General features: G+C 39.5%; 1 protein-coding gene across 2 annotated transcripts in view; it reads right to left on the reverse strand.

Annotated features, from left to right (window-relative positions):
• Nucleotides 1-799: 799 nt before the first annotated feature.
• Nucleotides 800-17496, reverse strand: part of bcl2a (BCL2 apoptosis regulator a) — a 42762-nt gene continuing 26065 nt past the window's right edge. The window contains exons 2-3 of one of the 2 annotated variants that reach the window (XR_013786166.1): nucleotides 5960-6865; nucleotides 800-5630 (exon numbers count right to left, since the gene is read on the reverse strand). Coding sequence is in view for 1 of the 2 variants with exons in the window: in XM_079447790.1 (XP_079303916.1) it covers nucleotides 6731-6865 (135 nt within the window). In the remaining variant the exon portion in view is untranslated. Of the gene's footprint in view, nucleotides 6866-17496 lie in introns of both variants that reach the window. The other variant, XM_079447790.1, reaches the window with a different exon arrangement.

A 17496-nucleotide genomic window follows, 5' to 3' on the forward strand; every position in this document is an offset into this window, starting at 1 on the left:
AGCATTATTCCTTTTACTGTTTCACAACCCCCATCCAACACCATTGGTTGACACCCTTTTCCAATCTTAATTGATGAGCTTGCGGGCACGGAAATGTCATAAATTTGTGAAACAAAAAAACAGTTTATTGTTGGATACAAAGTTCGTTGCTAAAGACCAATTAACAATTGTCAAAGTGAAACAAACTTGCAGGGAATTCAGATTCTGAAAGAAAACAGCGTAAATCTTATTTGAACGTAATTTAGCATTTCACGAGTTTACCTGCTGGTCGAAGGAAAGGCTCAAACCCAAGACTGAGCTCTAAGCTATAGAAGGTTTTCACCATATAGAGTATTTGTGTTTCATTTTTACTGTTGATTTTTGGCACACACTGGCAGTATGACACCCACCATTGGTCAAAGTTACTGTATAGGTTAGATTCCATTCAACTTGAAGCTGATTAACTAAGAAATGTTCAAAAAGCTTCACAAATAGGAACTTTCATTCATGTCGCATTCAGAGAAAAGCTGACTGTTCACTCAATAATGAAATTCTGTCATCATTTACTCACCCTCCCGTCATTTCAATTTTTATGACTTTCTTTCTTCTACAGAACGCAAAAGATATTTAGAAAAATGTTGGTAAAAATCTTCTTTTGTGTTCTGCGGCAGAAGGAAAGGACAAGAGGTTGAGTAAATGATGACAGAATTTAATTATTGAGTCAACTATCAGCTTTTCTCTGAATGCAACATGAATGAAAGTTCCTATTTGTGAAGCTTTTTGAACATTTCTTAGTAACTTATGATTTCAACATGCACTCCAGCAACCACAACAAGACAACAAAATAAGCCACTCAGAACACCTTAGCAACTCCCTGGCAACCTCCCACAAAGCCGTAGTGGTGCCGTTATTTGCACACAGTTTGTTAGTTTCTAAGATTTTATCGCATGATTCACATTTAATTTGCGATTACAAAGACAACTTTTAATGACACTCTCACTAAGGAAGACTTCAGGCCCAATAGTATTTACAGTAAGACTCTTTGGTAAAGAAACCATAATAAGGTCAAAAATAAGAGCACAAAGGCGCCTATGAGATGTATGTCGGAGCGTATCAAAATTCTGTTTGAGATGCCAGACTTTCATGTCAAGAGTTTCAGTCCAAAGCACAGAAAGACAGGCCCAGTGGAGGACAGACAGTGAGTGATGTGTGTCAGGGATCTTAAAACCGAGAGAATCAGACCAACCCGAAGGTCCAAGGCTGAGAATGAGTTCTTTAACTCCAAATTTATTAAAAAATTCGAAATAATTATCACTTTGAACATGTATTTTTTAAATAATTAATACGTTTATATAAATATTAATTGAGGCGGTGAACATTACCTATGTTTCTTTTTTCTTGCATTTTTTGTGTGTTTCCTTGCTATATTAAAAGTCTGCATAAGAAATATTAATACGTGCATATAAATATAGCAACATTTATTTTGCCTTTATTTTACTTAGAGCAAAACAATTAATCAACACGTATTTAAATGTATACATTTACCTTGACATGACACAAACCGAGGTGCGCACTGAAAACGCATTTTTCTGGAAGATTGTTTCATGTTGAAAGTTTTAATATCTCACTAAAACCAAAACACTGAGCAACCATTGTTATAAACTTACTTTACTACTACACACTTAAAGTGTGTCATAGTTTCATCATAAATAAGGGATGTAATTGGCCATTATTCCAGCCTCAGATGTTAATACGCGTCCCCTTGGACGGAAGTGGCAACTTTGATGTATCGTGCATACGTTCATACGCTGGTTAAAATTTGCCGTCATCATCAGGTTCGCATCCCCCGAGGTTACACCTCAATCGCCGGCAATTACTCGAACTCTGAACGTGCTCAAGCTCCAGCACAAGTGTTTAATAAAAAATCCCTTCTGCACTAAAACTGATATCATTTAAAATTCTTCTTCTTCTGTGCATCTGGAATATTTCATCCGCTGAGAGACGTTTCGCACAAAGAACTCTGGGCTCAAGTTAATTTAACCTTCCCCCGGGTGCAGCCCTCGGATGCTTCTCTTTTCCTCCGCATGTCTTGTAGTTTTGTGAGGGTGGAGGAAACGACGATGTGGCTGTGTGGCACGAGATGCTGTAGGAGGTTAATCTAATATCAGATGAGTGAAATCTCAGAGGGAAATGGTGTAATGTTTACACCCCGTGGCAGTAGACACACGCGCGCTCGCTGGAGCAAAATACCCATAAGCGCCAGACTATAGTCAAGTGTGCATTTTTGTAAGCAGTATAATCACATCATTTATCAAATGCATCATCGTCATCAAGGTTTACTTCATCGATCAGATCCACCTTGCTAGCAGCAGAGGTTGTCTTTTGAATCCCACATCAGTTGCGACCTCCTCATCAGGACCGACAGATTTGCTCATCCTGCACTTCTGTGCAAGTGATCCCTTTCTATGGAAGATTTTGGAGGGTAATGGCAACCCTTGAGAATTTTAAGTTGGAGGTGCTGCTATTTTAGAGTTTCTGCACGTCTGTCCTTGTGTTTGAGATTTCAGAGCTGATTATTCAATGCACATGAAGTTTAGCCTACTCCAAAACAAACCATGTCTACTTGATTTGACAGACAGTTATGTTTGAACCAATTTAACCTAAACAATTATAAATTCTTAAATTAAATGAGTTATTCTTGAATTAAAATTAATTTATTCATCTTTCTCGTGACTCTTCTTGGGAACTCAATAGAAGATATTTTGATGCCTTTGTGGTTTTGTGGCCATACAATGGAAGTCAATGGTGGATGTTGTATACCAATATTCTTCAAAATCTTTTTTGTTGTTGTAACTATTTTGACCCTGACCCTAAGGTATCATTTAAGCTTTTATTTTGCATGCCAAATAAAAACCTTTAAAATAAATGTAATAACGCATTTTTGGTAAGATATTGTATAATTTGCCAATGAATTTTGTGTCTACTCCTTAACCGCACAGTACACAAAAGGACTTTGTCTCACGAAGACCTTCAGGTTAAACAGAAGGATGTGTAGACTGGTTTAATCCACAACTCTCCTGAGATACAGTTGCCAATCTTTTCCTATTCTTGCCTTAAAGACACCCTGTTATACAGCCAGCCTGATAAAATTATTCCCTTGCTGAATTCGATTCGGAGTACAGTAGAACGTGACAGACTGCGCAACGGCATATTGGAGTTTCCGACCCAATGATGCAGTCCGTGACAGCTCTTCTCAGATGATTAGTCTTGATTTTTTTAATTAAGACACATAACTCTTAGCTTATGACATGGGTACAAATATCAACACGTTTAAAACTCAGAAGTGCTATGATAAATTAAACAAAAAAGTCACAAAAACAAAGAAAGACAATGGTGCGCAATAGCTTGTGTTGCTGAGGGCATACGAAACAGAGTGTTCGTAACAGAAAGACAAACAGGATAATAGATGAAAAATGAAAATTTGAAAATCAAATAGAAACTGGAAATATTCAGTCTCTATATTAAAATTCCCCCGGATATTTTGCCACATATTATTGGTAATGTGATATATGAGGGGTAGGTATGGCAGCAAAGTCATTAAAAAGCAAAGAAATCAGGGCAGAAAATCGATTTCTTTTTTTCCCGTTGCTCTCTGAAAGTGGTATGCGTTGAAGTAGCTGCCGACGAAAAAATACACGTTTTGCTTGTGATAATCTTTTCTATTTGATGTGATGGGTGGGGGGGGGGATTATTTCAGAATAGATATCACAATGAGTCATGTATATTAAAAACAACGTGTAAATCGTGCTGAAACACAAGAAAAATGAAGCTGTATGGCTTGAGATGAAAGAATCCGCTCATGCAGAATGTAAATAACATGGTTAAACACCAAACCAGTGCTACCATGGAGACAGTGACTGCAGTTTTACTCTAAACAGATCAGCAGAACATGACCGTCCAGATGGAAAACCCCTCATTCTGCAGTTTAAATATCACTTCCATATTTATAAGTCTGAATGCGAGGCACGTGCACATCCTCTTTCCATTCAAATGGTAAAAATGAATGAAAGAACAGACAGATGGAGTTTTTTTTCTTATTGTACAATCCATCAGACACTTTAAAAGTGAGCAATAGCTGAGAACACATTGTGGGTAACTATAAACTTTTTACATTCAGATTTTTTTTTCTGTTCTGTGAAGGCATAAAAGAGAATTTTAAATTGAAAAAGCTACATGTGCCTGTTAAATCAAATATTATATTTATGCAGGAGCTAGACCATTTTTAGTTTACTATCTGTCTTCACTTGCATGGTAGCTCCAGTGTAAATATGTCTGTTTTCACACTGATTAAAAGTACTGTGCAATGCACCAGAATAAAAATAACAATGGGAATGAATTTGTACATAAAAATCACACATCCAACTGCAAGACTGAACGTGAATTTCCTTATTAAAAGGTGCAGTCCATCAATCCAATCCATTGGTTATAAAAAGATTGATGTGCAAGGCCTCTTAGACTCAAGTAGGTGCTTGCCTGATTGTGACAGTCGTCTCTTTTTCTCTTAACCAGAGGAAAAGTGAGACTTCAGGAGTGGAGGGACTTCTTCCGCTCCAGCTGTGGCAGTTATACGCTGGTTCATCCACAAGCAGCTTCAAATGGTGAGGCAACGGGGACTACAACCCCTGTGGTCTTACATTGATCTTTAGCAGCTAAAGTGAACGATCTTACAGTTCGAGTCATCAAACTCTCTTCAATATTCAGATACAGTCCTCCACAGCCCAAACACAGGGTGCAGAAATAGTACACTAATAGATATGCACTGTTAAATTGAAAACAATTGAGAGAGCTGTGTAGATAAAGCCACTCCATGAGTAATCCAACACAGTTTCCCATAGCTCAGTGGTAAGAGCATGGTGTTAACAACCCCAAAGTCGTGGGTTTGATCCCAGGGGATTGTACATACTTAGAAACAAGTGTATATGATAAATGTTAGTCGCTTTGGATCAAAGCGTCTGCTAAATGTAAATTACCCTGATTTTGATTTCTTAAAGTAGACGGCTGATATGAATTTGTGTTATATTCGCTGATATCTACAGCGACTGTAAAACAATAACAGTGGATTGAATTGAAGACAGATTTAAGCAACGGCTCATACGTTAAAACAAAATTAGCTGAACACAAAATAAATTGAAATATCATTGAACGCAGCTTGACAGAAAGGTCTAACACTAGAATCTACACCCGCAATTTTTGAAGAAGGCTTGAAGAACAAAAATAACATTAAGACATGCGGATGTCTCCATATGTTCCTGTGAATGAGAAATCAACCCTCCCATGTGGTACACACGGAGATGGAAAAGATGGCTCTCCAGGCAGAAGTAAAAGCAAATGGATCAGTTTTCTGTGATTGATGGGGCATCCAAAAATGGGGAGAAGGGAAAGACACCTGGGCTGTGTGTTATAGTGTCTGTTGTGTGGCGACCTGCATGCCTATCATGCCAGGCTGAATGAACTTCTGTTCCCAGCTGCGGCCGCCCCCCACCTGTCCGTCTCATCTGCAGATATGCACACACACCTGGCTGGATGTAGCTGAAGACCCGCCTGCTTTATCTCTTCCACAACACAGCCTAGCCCAGCTCTCTCAACAAAACCTATTTACAGATGTACATGTACACAATACTCTCTGTTATTACCGAATATAGGATGGATAACCAACTTGAATTTATCCTCATGATAGCATTTTCAAAGGAATATTGCACCCAAAAATAAAAACCATGTCATAATTTACCCAATCGCTGAATCACCACTTGATTTTCCATGATATTGAATTTAATGGGGACAGGAGCTTCATCAAAGAGGACAGTTATGCTTGAGCAGATGATGACATAATATTTATTTTGGGTGAACTATCCCATTAAATATTCTGGAAAAGCCAACAAATACATACAAAAAAGAAAACTTTCAGAATTCCAGTAATTACATTCAACGGGCCGATCTATGTCCACATTCCGTCCCATGCCAAGACCATTTGACCATTTGTCTGCATTCCACCGTTCATTTCTCGGTTGTTGTTTGTTCTTGAGAAACACAGAAAGACAGAGCAAATCAAAGAGCATCTTTTTAATGAGAAATGCTCAACATCTGATGGTTTGTAGGGATATCTCAAGAGGTCCGTCCAACAGAGAGATAGACAGAAAAACACCCTGATTCCAGGGAGGCGGCCTACTCCGAGACGACGTCATGCAAAACTACTCGAGCTGAAAGGAGTTTCTTTCTCCACGCATGCAGACAGCGGAGAACTTATTTACATTCACTCCGGCAAACGTTTTTCTCCTCTTCTTTTTGATTCATGCTACAAAATGTCCAAAAAACGATATCAAAAAGTAGAAAAGCAGTTTAAAAAATCTCTCTGTACTTTGTACTACAAACGAAAGAAGCTTTCAAGACAAAAAAGTTTCTTATCGTATGCCTGTGTCCATATGAAGCGTGTGTGTTTTTGTCTCTTTGTGCGAGTGTGACTGTACATGGCAGTGACAAGCATTTTAATCAAAGTGAAGGAACATCCCAGTGCGTCTTCGTTCTTTATTCGTAAAGCTTTATCGTCGTCGCCGCCTGAGCGCTTGTGGCTTGAGGGGCATCGGTTCGGACCTTTGAAGGGCACTGGTGCTGAGCTGAGCCCTGAGAGACGCTTTAATAAGCTGGAGAAGAGAAACGGAATGAGAAAGAGATAAATAGGAGTCTTGAGTCATCGTCACTTCTGGGCGAAGAAGGCTCCGATCGTCATGCCTGCCAAACCCAGCGCTGCCAGTCCAAGCACTTTGGTTAGGTATGAAAAGGGGTGAAAAGCAGAGTCTCTCGATTGACTGTACAACTCCACAAAGGCATCCTAAGATAGAGGAAAGAAAGCAGAGCATTAGGATCAAAAATATTTCAGAATAGGGAAATTATTAATCATTTTTAGAAGTCACATCCTCTGTTTCTTGCAATGCAGCAAAAGAAAATGCATTAAACATGACCATCGGTATGATGGAAACAAACCTAGCAGCCTAAAATCTGACCAATATCAATTGCTATAAACCATACAAAATTATAAATCAAATAAGTGTCTTAAGATCTAAAGCATGCCAAAGGAGGTCTATAATGTTCGCTGTGTCTAATTGCCACGTATATTCAAAAAGATGCTTTTTCCTCAGGGGAGACAAGCGCGTCCCTCCTCCTCCACACAGACACTCCACATCTGTGCAGCCAAATTCCTCCGGGACACCGTCCAGCCCGGAGAGAGAGACACGTCGAGAGATCGAGAGCACAGACAAACAAAAGAAGAATCCTCGAATCCATAACATTGAGCCAGATTCCCTGTGAGCCCACTCATAGAGAGATAGAGAGAGAGAGGAAACAGTGGAAGAAAGAAAGTGCTTCTGTGCCAGGGCATCAACTCCTACGCACAACCAAGTCTGCTGTTTCTTTCTCCAGCTGTGTATGTAAAACGCAGCCAGACTCGCTGCGGACCGACCAAAGCATATTTCGCGAGTCTGTGCAGCCTTCTGAAAGTCTGCCTTCTCTCCAATACGACTTGACTCTTCTGCATTTGGCACCAGAAACCGCTCATGTTTACGGGGCCATTTATAAGGAAATAATTAGGTTCTTTCCCCTAGAGCAGGCTGCGTAAATGAATAGCGCAGATAAAACGAGGGACAGCACCGTATCGAAACATTTCCAGGAGGATTCACTACCCTGGGTCACGTTTGCGACAAGATATTTCTGATGCAACCCTGTGATACTATTGATATGGAGGTTGTTGGCAAAGCTGCGTGAGGTATCGGCCCACTGTGTAAACAAGTAGGTGTTTGTGGGCGCTGATGTGTGAACGTGTATTTGCATTTACGTGTGTGTGCGTCCCAGCATTCTCTCGTACACTCCTCCACGAGAGAAAATGTTCGCTAAAACATGAGCGTGTCTCTCTCCCCAGCTCTTGATCTCCAGATCCCAGTGTACCGACTCAATAAGTAAAAGCCTTGGTTTTATCGTGGCTGACAGCGAAGGATGATCATCCTGAAGGCGCTGCTTGGGCCCGGGTTGGCCCAGCGAGGGGGCCGCCCTACTGTTTGAATTACATTATTCTGTGTTTCACAGGAAACACCATTTCTGTTGGAAATACAGAGAATAAGCAGCAAGGTGAATTTCTGCCATGTGCTGAGACCCAGAGCATCTGAATCCAAAAACATCAGATAAAGTAAAGGCGACAGTGAGCTGACAGGTATTTGGGAATAGAGACTTGTTTAAAAGTATTCTCAGACTTAGTATTAAAATTAAAACATGGCGATGAAACAAAGCAGCTAATAACGTGTTCAAAGCCATTAATATGAGTTATGAGATAGTACTGCGAGAATAGAGAGAGAATTAATCTAACTTGGGTTCGGACCAAAGCAATCAAACCTGATGCCATCTGCTTTTACAAAGGAGGTAACAGAGCAACATTCAATAAGCCAATAACAAAAGCAATTTTATAAAATAATTTATGTCAATCCATGACATCTCCAAGAGGTATTTTATAGCTCATGAGATTTTATTTGGGTCTTGGTTAGTACATCAGATGCTTCTCCTAAAATTCTTTGATTTTGTGTCCATACAATAGAAGCGACCACCATTGTCAGGTTACCAACATTCTTTAAAATATCTTCTTTTGTTTTCTGCAGTCATACTGGTTTGAAATGAAAAGAGCCTTCATTCATGCACATTACAAAGCAACGTCCTGTGCCACATTGAGGTCACTCATGGTTAATTCCACTTACGCCATGTAACAAGCTATATATTTAACCATGACACAAGCGCCAGGCGCACCATTTGTTTGTAACACTAACAATGACTGCCAACAAGAGAAAAGCTCCTTACCATGTCTAAACACAATTCTGCTGTCCTCTATATTTATCCATCTACCATTTCTCTCTCTCTCTCTCTCTCTCTCTCTCTCTCTCTCTCTCTCTCTCTCTCTCTCTATGGGCTGTCTGTCTGTCCGTGCAGGATATAAGAACACCTGGCACGGAGCCACGAGGCAGGGGGGGTGGACGCAGAGGGTTGGATTTGACGAATAATGACAAAAAGAGCACTGTAACAATAGCTGGAAATGAGCTCGCAATTCATCCTAATAAGAGCTACACAAATTAGTGCTGGTGGAGATGTCAAGTCCAGGCAGCCTGCTAGGGACAGGGCGTCGCTGCCGCAGAAACAAGGGCACAAACGAGAGCCCTGGCTGCCCCATCAGCAGCGGAGGTGACAGGCCAAGCAGGGAGGTGTTGACGGCCACGTGTCCACGTCCCTGTTTGCACAGATTTTTTTCCTGCATTGGTAAACATCCTCATTAGGGCAGCTTCCGCCCTGTGTTTAAACAGACTCTCTGTGTTTGCCCAGGGCCTCTAATGGTCTCCAAAAACAGCCATGTCCCCCAAACAGCACACACACAGGTACTGGTAGACAGGTAGAAAAACAAGCAGATGATAAATGATTATCATGTTTATCGTATTGTGTGTGACTTGGAAAGCATACGGTCAAGTGACCAACAAATGAACACAAAAGCTCAGCGCATTTGGCTGTTTGCATCATTATAGATGTTCCCGGTCAAATTTTGATTATTTAGCAATAATCAACAACTTATGATATGTTATCGATACATTTAGAGCCATTTCAAAGCTAAATGCAAAACATCTGGACTTCTGACAAACTCTTAACTAAAGTATCTTAATGGCATGATGGACCACAAAATAAATAAAATAAAACAATACATGTAGTATGAACTATAAGGATAATAATTGTATTTTGACACATGGTGGCTAATAGTACAACAGTCATCAATATTGTATATTGTAATGTTCACCTCCAGTTTAAAAAAAGAATTGAATGCATAAACCCTTTCAGAAACTGTGTAAACATGCAGGCGAGTGTGACCAACACAGCACCCAACGGTCACATTGGTTGCTTTGTGAGCAGCTTGCTGATTTCTGCAGCTCATTCACAAAGTCTGTTACTGACGTCCGTTAGATGTCTAACGGCTCACATCTTCCAACATCTGGGGCTGTGATACGCAGTACTCACTCACAGATATACAAGCCCACCGCTTCCTTCACCTCTATTTCTGTCCTTCCTGTGGAGAATAGTCCAGAAGCAACAGTACTAACAAATGACGCTTTTACGGTGGGTGTCAACATAGGGCACAATAGTCTAACAGAACCCCACAAGACTTCCTGTGGTAAGGGGTTTAGAGTAGTGTGTTGCAATTTCAGGATGGGCGCAGCCGCAATTGAAAGACGATTTGTGTAAGAAAACATGAACAATAAGGACACAACACAATACAGCTTTGAAAGGCCTACTTCATGTCAAGTTAGATAATGTCATCACATTCTTGAGCGTGAGCCCGAAACATGACCTAATGCAGTGCCAGCTGACCAAGATGCACGGAGAAGGAAACTACAGAATTACTCATACTTCTCCTTTGAAGATAGCAAGCGAGCACAAAAAGAGTTCTTCCTGGTTTCTCGTGTCCGGTGTCGCTGAGGAACAAGTTCGCTATGACTTCTGTCATCACGAAAAACATCTGATCTCATGAATTTTCGATAGGAGCCTCTTTGCTCGGGAAAGCACCCATGCTTCCTTCCTCATACATCATTCAAAAAGACAAGTGTTTGTAGCTGTCATGATGGAAAAGCTGCAAACCACAGGACAATTGAAGATCATGAGAGTGATACCAGCAGCAAGTTCCCAGACAGCGGAATGACAATCCACAACACATTTGATGCATCTGCTTTGTATTCAAGGTAGAGATTCTTAGAAATCAACACCAACGTGTAAACGCTCCAAAAAAAGGATTTTCAAGTTTTTTGTTTGTTTCATTATTAGTACTCGTGTCTTGTTATCCACTAAATACATTAAGTTGTATTTTTAAAGGAATCTAACCAAAGAAATATTGTGCTTAACAATCAAACAAAACTGTCAATAGAGTAAAACATTTGGTTTATTGTTCCTAGCCTAAAGTCAAATAATTTTGAAACCTGATTTAATAACTTCAATATTCTGTATGTATTTATTGGAAAACAAGATATTAATCTTGGCACGTATAATGGTGTAAATGTGTATATGTAATTTATGTCTAACAGTTTTTCCCTTTACCAAATATATCTGGCATGAGGAATCTTTGACAAACAGGAATTATCTGACACAGGAATCGACTGTAGTACCACTCACACGCACACATGTAATGCGAACGGAATCATTTTAATTAAAATGCATATTAAACACACAGATGGGAACTGACCCGTGATTGTGAATCAGCCATGTTTGTGAGACTTTTCAATCACAACAGTACCGACTTAATAAATCATCAGCCTAGAAAACAAATCTTTTTCGGCTGCGTAACCACAGGGATGAACCTGGCGTCTGCCACAGATGGCGAACAGATTCACGGATCATCATATTCATTATAAATGAGACTGTGGATATGAACACTACTGCCCAAAGAGTATCACATCCCAACCAAACAGACTGGCTGTTTTATGTTCAGCAGTATAACAGGATCAAAACCCCATGAGCAACAGAAATAGCGGAGCTTAGCAATAAGAGGAAGAAAAACCCAACTGCCATGAAACCTAGAGGAGAGACAGATTGGACACGGCTGGAGCTCTATGCCAAGGCCAAATCCTTAATGCATACAGGGTGGTCCGTGCTACAGTAAAATGGCATTTGACCCTTAACAGTCCACACCCCAACCACACGTCCTGTCCCAGAGGAAAGACAAATCACAAACCGGATCTCTTTAATCTCAATTGTTTGTCCCATAAAGCAATTGGATTAGAATAGAAATTTTCGTCCTCTCAGATATTTCTCCTACGTAACATATTCCTGAGATTACTGGGGTATGTCCATATTTGCTCAGACAGCATGTCTTGCCATCTAAAGTAAATATTTAACTTTTAAATGCTTCCAAAATGAAATTATCTGAGCTATGCTATCTGCATTGCAGTTCTGTATTCTTAAAGGAATTGTTCACTTTCAACATACATTTTCATGATAATTTACTCACCTCTGTTGTCATCCAAGATGTTCATGTACTTTTTTCTTTAGTCGAAAAGAAATTAAGGTTTTTGATGAAAACATTCCAGGATTATTTTATGTAATTACATTGAAAAGGTCACGCTTGACGTTGGTAGGGCAGGGCGAAAAGACTCCCTTTTTTAGAAAATGGCGTTCGACTTAGTATTTGCACGTTCAACTCGTAAACACTTCCGCCTACGTCAAACGTGACCTAATTATGTATTACGTGAAGTCGTGAGTTTTTGTTTATAAAGCAATTTGTGTTTATAAAGCATATACATTTAGTATTTTTAGAAAATGACTCATCGTTTCGCTAGATAAGACCCTTATTCATCATGTTGGATGACAACAGGGGTGAGTAAATTATCATGAAATTGTATGTTGAATGTGAACAATTCCTTAAATGAATGGAAACATCCGTCACTTTTTTCTCAATAACTTTAGGATAAACAACTAAAAGCCTCTCGAGTTTTGAAAGTGCAACCTCCGAGCAATAAAACATTCCTCTGGGTATCCAAATCCCACATCCCGCTGTGTGGCCAATCTCCAGGGGTCACCAGGTCAAAGCCATCAAGTCTGAGATATGGGCGGTGACAAAGATGTGGAGCTGCGGAGGAAGATTGCACCTTAACCTTGTAATCTGATGCACATGAAAATAGGTAACAGCAATCCATTAAACGCATGACATTGCAGTGAAACAGGCATGGCAACATCTACAGGCTCTGGGCCTTCTGTATTTAACAGCATTATTCATGCTGATATAAAACCCCTTCATGCATTTTCTTTCAGTCTTTCACTCTTTTTTCTCGTTGACACATTTTCTGTCTACCAGCCATTCAACATCAAATTATTTCATATACGGTGCCTGAAGCAAGTTTCATCATTCACTTTCTAAATCGTATCTTGATAAATCTACTGCAACAAAAAAGAGAATATTGATTTTTTCTTTTGTTTTTTGGGTGCATACGGTGCAGCCAGATGGTGTCGAATACAATCTTTGATATAAAACCTAACAAAATGTTAATGAAATAATATAAAACAGCAATAAACGTTACAAATGTTACTCATAAAATGGTACACTTCAAGAAAAAATATGTCAACAGGGTACAATTTAACAACGACTAAGATTAATGTTCTAGTCTACATATTATGTATAAAGTATTTGAATTAAAGATAGACAACATGTTTAAAGAATGAGTATGAATATGCATGAACGAGCAATCAGAAGATACCTGCATGTCACAAAGAGATCTCTGGAGAGCGGATTATAAATCCAACATCCGGCTGTTTATACATTTCTTTTAAGTAGGTCTATAGCAAAACCTGCACAGTTCTTTTTAAAAGATATGTTTAGAGTAAATGCTTAGATCCTTTCATAACTACATATACTTTGGGTAGTAAAAGTTTCGCCTTTATTGATTTTCATTAATAAAGTGCTATAGAGTGCTATTTTTGCAATTATAGGGATAAAAGTAATTGCAAGTTCCTCTCCGCAAAGATGCTTTCCACATGTAGCCCCGGTGCAACAGAAAACACGCTTTATCCGGTTTCAAACTGCTTTTCCAGGACAAAACATTTCCTTCCTTTCCAATACAGCAACAGAACTGAGGGGTTTATGAAGAGTGAGGTACACTGGGATACAGAACGCAGGCCCCACGGCTTCCACATCAAAGTCAAGCCTCCGGTCTACACACAGGTCGGCGTTCCCTAATTCTCCTCTGTGATGTGGCACCCTGAGAACACTAGTACTGAAAACGACCGCAGGGGCCCCTGGAGTCACGGATGGGCCAACCCAACTGTGTGGAGTAGTGATGATGCCTACTCATCATTCCTCTAATGACTGCCTTTTGATTTTGGCACATGCTCTGTAGTTCCTTCATATCTTGCACATGTAAATAAAAACAATAGGGTAAACTGTATTTAATCATTTAAAAATGTTGCCTAATTTATTGGTAGATTTTGATTCCCAAAGGACCAACATACGGATTGAATCAAAGAGCATGAATGAAATAAAAAGTGTGTCCAAAATCTAAATGTTTAAACAATACATTCGATAGCTTAAAGAAAATCTGACGCATTAGATAAATGTGATCCTAATAGGTTTGCTTAAAGTGGCATATATAAGTTCTTATATAGCGTCAGATATAAGCTCTTATATAGCGTCATATATAAGTTCTTATATAGCGTCAAGTTCTTATATAGCATCAGATATAAGTTCTTATGTAGCGTCATATAGAAGTTCTTATATAGCGTCAGATAAGTCTGTAATGTTCCATGTAGCACATACTGTATAATCCATGCATGATTCCTCACAATAATTTGCCTTATTTAGCTGTGTGGTGTTCTCTGGCATTCCTCTACCATAAACATCAGTTTTCGCAACTCCCTGTGTGAACTGACTAATCTTCATTTTCCCATGCTGTTTTCATATTTGAACTCTTGATAACTCATCCGATGTCAAGCTTTGTGTATAAAGTGTCATATTTTCATTTAAAAAGCGAAACAAAAACACACAAGAAATAAAAAACACTTAGGAAACAATCAATGAGGTTGTAAGAATTCATTCATGAAAGGGTTAACAATGCCTTTGGAAAATGCAATATTCAAATGTAATAGGGCCGACCTATTCTATTTGATCAAAAAGAGTATAAAAGCTATGTGAAAGAGATGCTGTAAATTTGCTCACACGCTCTTCAATATGGTGGGTAAAATCTTTTTAAAAAGATTTTAAAGTAGTAGTACTTTGTTTCTCTAAGACTCTTATCTCTTACAACAACACCTTTTTATATACAAAAATGGTTTACGTTTCCATGTTCAGTTAGAAAAACAGTTATGTTTGTGCGTGTTGGGGGGATATGGGGGCAAACCACAGATTAGGACCGGCACAACGCATGCCAACATGTGACAGGTGTGCCTCCTTCCTCGCCCACTCCATAGCTTCCTCCTACACCCACCCAAACACAAGTGGGTCAATTTCTTCTTAAACATTTAGTGGTTTTGTCTGTTGCCAGCATCCAATCACAACTCACGATTGCAGAGTCTACGGTAGCCGTTACACATGCACACTGGTTTAAAAAAATAAAAAATTCTGGTCTTATCTGTATTATTATACTATCGCACTCTTTTCAGAAACACACAGTTTAATTATTGCACACAGTTGAGCTATTCACAGACTGCACTGGACTGAAACATCAACCAAAAGGCATTTATGACAGTATGGAAAAATCAGATGATGATAAAGGTGATGCCTTGATACGCCAAATATGTAAACACAAGGCCAAACATGATTAGTTTACCATCAAAACTGTTACCCTCACTGTGGCGAAATGGTTACGGACGGGGGAATTCCAAGTGTTTTGTAAACACAAAGAAGCAGGTAATAAATCAAGCAGGAAGGTGCTGGTTAGGCCATGCTAAAGATCTGGCATTCAGATAGCAGAAACAAATCATCAGACAAAGATACAGACTCCAACAGGAAAGCGATACGACTGCAGGAGGATCCTGGATGAAAGAGCACAAAGAGAAAAGAACAGAATGATAGAAAAGGGGTGAAATGAGATGAGGGAGGAGAGGAGATAAAGATGAACAGAGTTATGTTAATACAGACATCTGGTCCAGTGTTTTGTGTTTTGCTGACCCAGGACTGAACAGAGGAAATTCCCCTGATAAATACCCACTCTGATGAAGTAATTGTCATCACATAATTGAATCTTATTTAATTTGGAAAATCCACTCCGATTAATGGAATTATTGACTCATTATTAGGTAATATATATTGCAAACTGGGAATTGTTCAACAAATCTCAATTCACGTTTGTTGATTTAGGAGTAGAACATGTTCCCGTTCCCATTACTGTCAAACAATCATAGCTAAATCTTAATCTATTCCTACCTATTACTCTAAAAAAGTAAATAAAAACCTTTTATCAGTTAAACTTGGGTCATTAAAATGTACATCATTTTAGAAATTGCTGATATTAAAGGAATAGTTTACCCAAAAATGAAAATTCTGTAAACCATTTACTCTCCCTCAAGTTGTTCCAAACCTGTATACATTTCTTTGTTCTGTTGAACACGAAGAAAGATATTTTGATGCATTTAGGAAAGCAAACATTTCTGGGGAACCTTTGAATACCCTTTACATTTTTCCTACTATTTTGGTCAATGATGTCCCAGAACTGAAAATTCTTTCAAATACGATTCTCTCTGTTCATCAGAAAAAAGAGATGTATACAGGTTTGGAACAACTTGACGGTGAGTAAATGACACAATTTTCATCTGACAATAATGTAATCACTAAACTATAATAAAACGATTATTGTGTCCAAGAAATTCAGGCCCCAAAAATTTATTTCAGTTGTGGATAACTGGACAAACAACAACTTGAGGAAATCACATTAAGCATGAAATCCAAAAAGCGTTACGTCCTTGTTCAAGTTCTACATTAACAGCGATGCAAAACCTGACACCATTTCAAGTTAAGGGCTTGTTTTTTGCATACTACAGGTGAGATGAAATAACCCTGACTACAACAGCCATCACTCATGAACCAGCACAGAAATTATTTACAGAAACTGTAAAAAGGTTATATCACTTTTACATGTTTTAACAAGTCATGTGAAGAGTTTAACTGTAACCAGCAAAGCATGCCATTGTACAGCCGGGACTGGCGTTTACGTAAGCAACAAGTCGGTGGTTTGAAATGTGCGAATCAAGGGCTTTCTGTAGAGGTTTATGTGTGTGTTTTTGGGTGTGGGGGTTTGAAATGGAGACTCTGAGTCATGCCGTGGACGGGCCCTTCATTTGCATGAGGTGAAATCCCTGAGCAGGCAGCGATGTGCTGACAGATGCAGCTGCAGCGTGGAGAGCATGTTCACAGACGACTTCGCACCGAAGCGCTGCATTCCGGCAGAACCCTGCAAGGGAGCAGACGGGCTGACGGTGCTCATCAGAGCGAGGTGTTAAACGCTGACAGCCGAAATGCATTCCTGAACCGTCTGCCCGTCCTAATGAAGCTAGCCCACGCTTGGCCTCATCTGTCGAGAGCAGCAAAAAATTGTCAGATGCATGAACAATTTTTCTGCTCAAGCTTGCCCAGCTTTAAAAAACAAAGAATTCCCAACTAACATCTCACACGCCAGTGTTTTTGAAACAAGATGCTACCTCTGCGCTTTATGGAGTTTATGCCATGCAATACCTATGATCCACTCTTCACCTGTCCTTTTCTCTTCCTGCCTTCCGTGTTGGTCGCATGCATGCAGCTGGGTTTTGAAAAGAGGCGTATTTGGTGTCATCTTTCTGTGCAACAGGAACACCGAGGGGAGGGCTGGCTGGTAAGAAAGGGGTAGGGGTAGACACAATAGTGCGGAGTCTTGTTTGAAGTCTGAACCACAGATTCTGGGTCTTGGCATTACACCAACTCAGAATTACCAGCAC

Source organism: Barbatula barbatula (genome assembly GCF_947034865.1).
Source record: "Barbatula barbatula genome assembly, chromosome: 23".
Lineage (NCBI taxonomy): Eukaryota > Metazoa > Chordata > Actinopteri > Cypriniformes > Nemacheilidae > Barbatula > Barbatula barbatula.